This window comes from Quercus lobata, chromosome 7, assembly GCF_001633185.2.
Source record: "Quercus lobata isolate SW786 chromosome 7, ValleyOak3.0 Primary Assembly, whole genome shotgun sequence".
NCBI lineage: Eukaryota > Viridiplantae > Streptophyta > Magnoliopsida > Fagales > Fagaceae > Quercus > Quercus lobata.
Genome location: NC_044910.1, coordinates 34,442,749 through 34,451,333, shown reverse-complemented (window position 1 = coordinate 34,451,333; position 8,585 = coordinate 34,442,749). Strand labels below are relative to the sequence as shown.

Below are 8,585 nucleotides of genomic sequence, written 5' to 3'. Positions count from 1 at the left end.
AATCCTCATTTGCTGGAATGCCGAGTAGTAGAGAATGTCAGCAGAGCTTCCATTGTCGATCAGGACCCAGTGTGTGTTGTAGTCCTTTACCCGTATGTTGACAACGAGTGCATCATCATGCGGGTGGTGGAGACACCAAGCATCTTCTTCTGAGAATTCAATGATGGGGTTGTCGATCCGTGCCATCGTTGGAATGAAACCTGTTAGCTGTACGTTCTGAACCATCCTGAGGTAAGTCTTACAAGCCTTTTTGGATGAACTAAAGGCCGCCGTGCCTCCCACAATCATTCTTATATCTCTTATGGGTGGCCTAAGACGCTCATTCTCCCGTTGTCCTGCTTTTGAGGTGAGTCTGCTCTTTCCTTACTGACGAACCTCTGCAACTTTCCTTATCTGATAAGAGCTTCTATTTATTGCTTCAAGTCGTAGTAGTCGGCTGTGTCATGACCGTGGTCATGGTGGAAGCTGTAGTACTTGTCTTTAGACCTTTTATTAGGATCTCTTTTTAGCTTTCTAAGAAATGTCAGGGTTTCTTCATCCTTGATTTGCATCAAGACTTGGTCAATCAGGGTAGTCAGCGGGGTAAAGCTCGTGAACCTCCTCGTGGGGGGCTTGGAGCACCTGTCCTCCCGCCGTTCTCCAATTCTAGCCATCTTCCGCCCCCTATCTTGCCATATGTCTTCCTGTCTTTCCCTCTTCTTAGGCTTTTTTTCTCGGGCCAGTAGTGTGTCTTCCGCATTCATGTACTTAGTCACCCTATAAATCACATCTGACATAGTCTTTAAGTCGTTCTTATATATAGAAAATAGGAATTTACCCTTCTGTAGCCCATTCGTGAATGCAGCCATAAGTATCTTTTCGTCAGCTTCATTGATTGAGAAGGCCTCCTTGTTAAAATGGGTTATGTAAGATCTCAATGTCTTGTCCTCTCGTTGCTTAATGTTCATCAGGCATGCAGTGGACTTCTTATACCTATGTCCCCCGATGAAGTGTGAGGCAAACTGGGCGCTTAACTCCTTGAAGGTACTAATGGAGTTGGGCGTCAACTTGCTAAACCAAATCCTTGCGGGTCCTTTCAGCGTAATGGGGAAGGCCCTACACATGATCTCGTCTGCCACTCCTTGCAGGTGCATCATGGTCTTAAAAGACTCCAAGTGGTCTAAGGGGTCTTTAGATCCGTCGTAGGTCTCTAACTATGGCATATGGAACTTTGGTGGAATGGGGAATGAAGTGACGGGTGCCGTGAATGGTGAATCAGTTCAATGGACCAGGTCATCGAGGTCGCTAGACACCCGTCCCTGAGGGCGTTCATCATGAAGTCCATCTATTCCTTCATCATCTACATCTCTGCAACTATGTGAGGTAGAGCTAAATTTGTGGCAGATGGACGGCCTGTGTCTTGTCGCTCGAGTTTGCTTGGGGCGTTGCTACCTTTAGGCCCTTCTTGGTCCCTTCTTTCTACGCTGATGCCTTCTTGGTCCTCCTCCTGAGTGTTTAGTCCCGCGTTCTTTTGGCGTAGCTGCTCTTCTAGATCATGGTTTTGCTTGGTGAGACGTTCCACGGCGGCGACGAGAGTTTGAACCGGTGGTGTGTGGCTCATCTCCTTGAACATTGTCTGTGGTCGCCATCAAGCGAGTAAGCACCATGCAACTCTTTGTCCGGGAAACATTAGTATGGCTTTACAAGTCCTCACATCCCCATAAATGGCGCCAATTGATGATGCCGAAAATTATCAGTAGGTCACACAGTTCTCACGTGCTCAAGACAACACCTACGAAATAAAAACAAAGAAGACCTTGTAGACAGTACCGGTGTGGTACCGGCCAAATACCCTTCAAAGATCAAGTTAGAGAACTTTCACAACTTTAGAGTGCCAAAACTGGGGACTCATGCGTACCTTGGTTTATGAGGGTTTTGGGGTTTTTATAGTAGAGTAAAGTTGACGTGTTTCTTGGCGGAGAAGGTCTTTTCTTGTGGGGAAAATCCTCGTTAATGCGGGTATTTTGCGATTTTTTCCTTATAGGGACTCGTTTGGTTAGGGTTAATTATATGGTGTAAGATATTTCCTTATACATCTATTCGTAAAGCCCAAGTAAAATGCCATGCTAGACCCGTCAAGGGCCTCCTCTCTCCCGTCAGCTTCCTTCCGTTAACCTTCTTATTATGTCTAAAAGGTCTAGTCGCCCAACTGAGAGCCGTCGGTTTGGAGGCGGGGTCATCGTCTTCTGCATAGCAAAGCTGACGGGATCCTTGGACCCGACAATTTTAGGTGAACCAGACTATTGTCCTCAAAATTTCCCTTATTAGATTACAATCCAAATTTTTCATCTAATCCTTTAATTATTAATTTATCTATAAGTTACTAAAAATCTTTATTACAATCCAAATTCTTAATGCGATTTCATTTGAAGAGATTAGCAACCATATCCATGTATGTACGATTTGTTTTGAAGAGATTAACTTTGATGAATCTGGATTTTTTATTGTTTGGAGAGATAATTACAATATGCTGCTTATCTCGCAGCTCGAACCCTTTCCCTCCTAGACCCCCAAGCACTTTGTGCATGGGGAAGTGCCAATTCAGCTACAAGGCCTTTGATAATCTGGATTTAGATAGGTGTTGTTAATGAATTCTGTGTTTTTAAGTTTGATGATTTCTCAAGGAAAAAAAAAAAGAAAAAAAAAAAGACAAAAGTTAGACGTCATTTAGTAATCTAATGTTAATGGGAGTTACTATTTTTATTATTTTGTATTTTTCATAATAAATTATCATTATTTACTTTCTTATAAAAAAATAATTTAATTTTAATTGAATTTTTTTTTTAAACACCTCATGGATAGACACAAAATTCTAATTATTCTTATCAACTTTTTTTTTTCATATATCTCTATCAATTTTTTAGATAAATACAAAAACTTAGTTGTTGTTATCTTTCCTTCACTCTTTTTGCTAAAATTGCACATATTAGACCTCATTCTCTCAATTTCTTCTCCGTAATTGTGATTTTCAATTTCTTCTTTGTAACTTTTTTTTTTTTTTTTAAGAGGAAATTCTCTGTAACTTTGAGTTTATGTGTTGATTTATATTTCTTTCTTTTTAATGCTTCATTTAATTTTTTTAATATATATTTCTTTATTTTCGATATTTCATTCAAGTTAATTTTTATTTGGTCATGCAAGTTACCTTTTTTTTTTTTTTGTATTTTATTTTCTTATTCTTTGAAGGCATTGATTTTATTGCATGTGTTTTTTGAAAAAGTTTATGATAGCTATTTTACTTTTTTGAGGGTTTGGTATGGTATTTCACTATGATTATCAATATGTATTTTAAGAGTTTTAATCGGTAACATGTATTCTTCCATGAATATAAATTAAAGAGAAATTTTTGAAGAACCAAAGCTGGTTGACTATTTGAAGCTCACTTTGAATAAGTAAAATTAGTAACTTTTTTGTTTTGGGTTAAGATAATTAAACATTTTTATTATTTTTAAAAAATAATTTTAAATTATATATAAGAAAAAAAATCTTATTCATGATATAAACATATTTACCATTTTATATATATATATATATATATATATATATATGTGGGGCCCAAACGATTTACGGGCCGGGCCCATTTACCTGGGGAAAATCCAAAGGCCCAAGCCGAGGAGGGCTATGGCCCAAACTCGACCAAATAGCCTATGGACATCGCCGAGGACGGCTCAGTCCTCGGCAGACCCAAAGTTCCCCCTCTGAAAGGAGGGCAGAAACGGTATAGGACCGAAACCAGGACAAAAGATCTAAAATATCCAGGGAAAGCTGCTGTTATTGCCATTTAATGCTCTGAACCTGACAGAGCCGCATTCTTTGGCTTTTACAACCATCCCCAACGACTTTGGGGGATAGGCTGATGGGACAAGTATCAATTTTGGAAAGATTGACCCTATACGTGGACGAAGGACAATGAACGCAGGCGAAGATAAAAGGAAAAAGAAGTAACCTAAAAGGGGGTTGGGAAAAATGGCCAGAAACCAGGGCCTCCCAGCCCACCTCCAGGAGAAAGACTCCAGGGGTGTAGGAAAGCTTAAGTTCATACGAACACCGCGAAAAACCCACCGCCTATCGAACAAGGCCTAGCCTTCCAAACCCACGCTCTACAAATGATATTGTTAGGGGCCTTTTCACGTGCGAACCCGACACTGTTACGGTCCGTCACGAATCGCGTCCTTACAATTGGCGCCGTCTGTGGGGAAGGCTTGTGTGTTGGTATAGGAAGTGGGTCGATGGAGCTTCTTCGTTATATCTAACCGTCGGTTATAGAGTTCTAGTATAAAGTTCTGTTAGCCGCTGTGTTTCTTGATTAGGGGCTTGGTTGGGGAGCCAACTCCCTTAAAGCCAAGGTCCCCTGTAAAGAGTAAACTAGGTACCTTGTAACGTTAACCGTATGGATAAACTCTAGGGGCTTGGCCGAGGAGCTAACTCCCCTAAAGCCAAGATCCCACACAAAGAGAAAACTAGGTTTTGGACAGAACCAAGGCATTGCATGGTCCATGGACCCAAGCCTCAGGGGAAACCAACTACCTGGATGTGGAAAACTAGGTTTTGGACAGAACCAAGGCATTGCATGGTCCACGGACCCAAGCCTCAGGGGAAACCAACTACCTGGATGTGGAAAACTAGGTTTTGGACAGAACCAAGGCATTGCATGGTCCACGGACCCAAGCCTCAGGGGAAACCAACTACCTGGATGTGGAAAACTAGGTTTTGGACAGAACCAAGGCATTGCATGGTCCTCGGACCAAGCCTCAGGGGAAACCAACTACCTGGATGTGGAAAACTAGGTTTTGGACAGAACCAAGGCATTGCATGGTCCACGGACCCAAGCCTCAGGGGAAACCAACTACCTGGAAAACTATGGTGGCAAAACTAGGTTTTGGACAGAACCAAGGCATTGCATTGCATGGTCACTCGGACCCAAGCCTCAGGGGAAACCAACTACCTGGATGTGGAAAACTAGGTTTTGGACAGAACCAAGGCATTGCATGGTCCTCGGACCCAAGCCTCAGGGGAAACCAACTACCTGGATGTGGAAAACTAGGTTTTGGACAGAACCAAGGCATTGCATGGTCCACGGACCCAAGCCTCAGGGGAAACCAACTACCTGGATGTGGAAAACTAGGTTTTGGACAGAACCAAGGCATTGCATGGTCCTCGGACCCAAGCCTCAGGGGAAACCAACTACCTGGATGTGGAAAACTAGGTTTTGGACAGAACCAAGGCATTGCATGGTCCACGGACCCAAGCCTCAGGGGAAACCAACTACCTGGATGTGGAAAGCTAGGTTTTGGGCAGAACCAAGGCATTGCATGGTCCTCGGACCCAAGCCTCAGGGGAAACCAACTACCTGGATGTAATGAAAACTAGGTTTTGGACAGAACCAAGGCATTGCAAAGTCCTCGGACTCAAGCCTGTGGGGAAACCAACTACTTGGATGAGGAACCAACTATTTAAAGAAAAACTATGGCCCGTAAACCTCGAAATCCCTCCGAAGAGAACTCCGCGTTAGCAGACGGGTTAATATCTTGATTGCGCGGATTCCTCGGTCTACCCTCGGATCCCCAGTATCAAAGGGGTTGATGCGATACGGCGCAACATATTGCCCCAAAAGCACAACCAGAGTCCCTCGCTACTTAGCTACCCTTTCAGACGAATTATTTAGAGATTATCGTTCTCGGACATTGGTCTAGCATGCATCGCGTAGTACTCAACGCTTATCCCGGTTAGTTCCAAGAATTTAATTTATTGAAAGTTACCATTGTTATACTTGATAATATTTGTGAGTTTAAATTAGTAGGAACCCGTGTTAAAGCATTTTTTCTGCCTGGAATATCCTTAAGGGCAAGCTTGCATTTAATATTCATGCATAAAGTAGTTGTTACGGAGAAGAAAGATATGTATGGAGAAATAGGCACATATTTTATTAAGACAAAGGAACAGTACAGTGTACAATGAAAAGCTGAAACAAGCTTACACTAAAGCTGACCACATAAGTAAAGGAAAATACAAGCGAGTGGAGAGAAGGCCGTGGGGACAGCTCAGAGGAGAGGTTGGCTACTGCGCCAAGTTATTGTCTAAGGAAACCATTCCTCGACACCTCTGCATGCCCATAACTCAGGCAGCCAAAGAACCTGACCTCAGGCTAACACCATCTACAGAAAAGGTGCTAGGAGCTTGAGGTTGGGAAGCCCCCACAAAAATTTGCCTGCCACAAGGTAGACAGTGCTGATGGTGGAAATTCCTTCTTTGGACATACCGAAAAACTGGCATGACCAGAACCTGCTTCGGATTTTGACTAAAAGAGGGAAGAGGACCCCCTCCCCTATGACGAAATGGAATGCTCCCTTGAACTTGCACCTCCTTGGCCCGTACCTCCCTACTCTGAGTCTCGGGGGGACATGACGCCTTTGTGGCGGAGGGAGCTCCTTTTTCCCAATCTCTGCCTCAAGCATGATGAACTAAGGGAGGAATCTGAAGGATTTGTGTGTGAAAAGGAGCAACTTTCTCTCCTATTTATGTTAAAAGATAAGGTGGTGGCATTTAATTCGCGCAGCGTCCCAAGAAACGCTACAGACAAAACGTCTCTGGCTCGACTTCCAACGTCGTCTGCAACCCTGAGGTTAAAGGAGTCTCGAGAAGGTGCACCTCGAACACTGGGACGCCAAAAGGTACCGCGTGATCAGAAGTTATGGAAACACCTCTTAATTTGTGGGCCCAGTAAATTCGCGGCCCAGGCTCGTTCGGCATATGGGCCCAGGGACAGAACCAAGGCCTTGTATGGTCCTCGGACTCAAGCCTATGGGGAAACCAAGTACGAAAAATTATAAAAATTACAAGTTTTTGGGCAAAACCAAGGCCTTGTATGGTCCTCGGACTCAAGCCTATGGGGAAGCCAAGTACGAAAAATTATAAAAATTACAATTTTTTGGGCAGAACCAAGGCCTTGTATGGTCCTCGGACTCAAGCCTATGGGGAGGCCAAGCACGAAAAATTATAAAAATTACAAGTTATTGGACAGAATCAAGGCCTTGCTTGGTCCTCGGACTCAAGCCTATGGGAAAACCAAATACTTGGATAAGAAAAGGTTTGACTCTCATAAGAAAGGTTACTTGGTCAAAATGTCAGGTCACTTCATCCACGGCTTAAACACCATAGAATGTTAAGGCCAATAAAGGTGTAAGGAAAGGGGTGGAACGCCCCAGTATTTAGTCGTATAAGAGGGCTATTCATTTGGTAGGGGATATGTCCTCGGACGGCTATTTCTCACACGGCATCAAGCCTTCGGTTCTCTCCTCGGCTAGTTCCGGGTGAGTACTATTTTTTACGGGTCGGCCTTATTGTGCCAAGCACTTCTATTAAAGCTATGGCGACATCATTTTATTATCAAATATTTTGGTCTTAGTCGTCATTGATTTAGATGCTATATTATTGTGCCGAGCAGCGCTTGCAAATTTATGAAAACATAGAGACATAACATGCGAAATAAGGTAGACAACAATTTTTATTAATATAAAAAAAATCATTACAACATACAAAAAGGGGCTCAAACGAGCCTATACAAAATGTAAACTGCCTAAGCAACCATTACATCTGTAGTACAAAAAAGTAAACTGTCAAGCGTCTTTTAAACTCGTCTTCAAAGTTTCTCCAATCTCTGCCTCATTGCTGCTCATACTGAGAGAGGGACTCACTTTAAAAAAGAAAATGAATGAAGAAGAAGGAAATAGTAAGGAAGAAATCAATGACGAAGATGAGGGGGATGAATAAAGAAGATGGAGGACATGAGTAAAGAAGGAGGAGAAGAAGAGAGAGAGATGAAGAGACAAAGAGAGGAACAAAAGATAGAAAAGAAACAGCACCAGGGCGGAACTGGTGCTGGGAAGACAATAAGAAGAGGGAGGGGAAGGGCACCAAGGAGCAAAAGAGGGAGAAGCAGAAGCACTTAGCCCCTGCCTCCGCCCTGACTCCTAACACGCCGGTGCCATATTAGGTACGCTCGTGAGGAGCCGGATGGTAACGATCTTGGGTGTTCTCGACTCAGTCACGTCGAAAGTTTGACGTGACGAGTCCCTGCTTCGGATTTTGACTGAAAGAAGGATGAGGTTGATTTTGAGTCTTCGCCATCCTTGTCCCGATCGAGCCATGATAAGCTTTATCGGAACGTGGCGTTTTTGGGAGGGGTGGGACTTTTGCATCCCTTGTTGTTATGGTAAAGTATTTTACGATTAAGTGTATAAACCGGCGAGTAAATCGAATCTTAAGGGAGGCTAAGTATTCCAGAGTCGCAGGAGAATGAAAAGGGATTTTTGGTAAAAACAATCACCTCCTCCTGTCCTACTTATACAGAGGGCGGAGCGGGGGGCATTTAATAAGTTCAGATCTCCAAAGGAATCAGCAAACCCAAACACGCCGGTTTCGCTTCTCCACCCCATCAAAATAAACCGTCGAATTAAAGTAGTCTCGTAAATAGTGATTATTCAAAGCGCGTTTTGAATACCCCAAGCGATAAGAATGCATCAAGCGCGAAATTAAAAACTATCTCG

The 8,585-nt window shown here is 43.2% G+C and overlaps 1 protein-coding gene across 1 annotated transcript; it reads right to left on the bottom strand.

Annotated features, from left to right (window-relative positions):
* Positions 1-410: 410 nt before the first annotated feature.
* On the bottom strand, positions 411-1,136 carry LOC115951948. Its single transcript, XM_031069062.1, has one exon. The coding sequence runs from the start codon at positions 1,134-1,136 to the stop codon at positions 411-413; it is 726 nt and encodes a 241-aa protein (XP_030924922.1).
* Between the last annotated feature and the right edge of the window lie 7,449 nt (positions 1,137-8,585).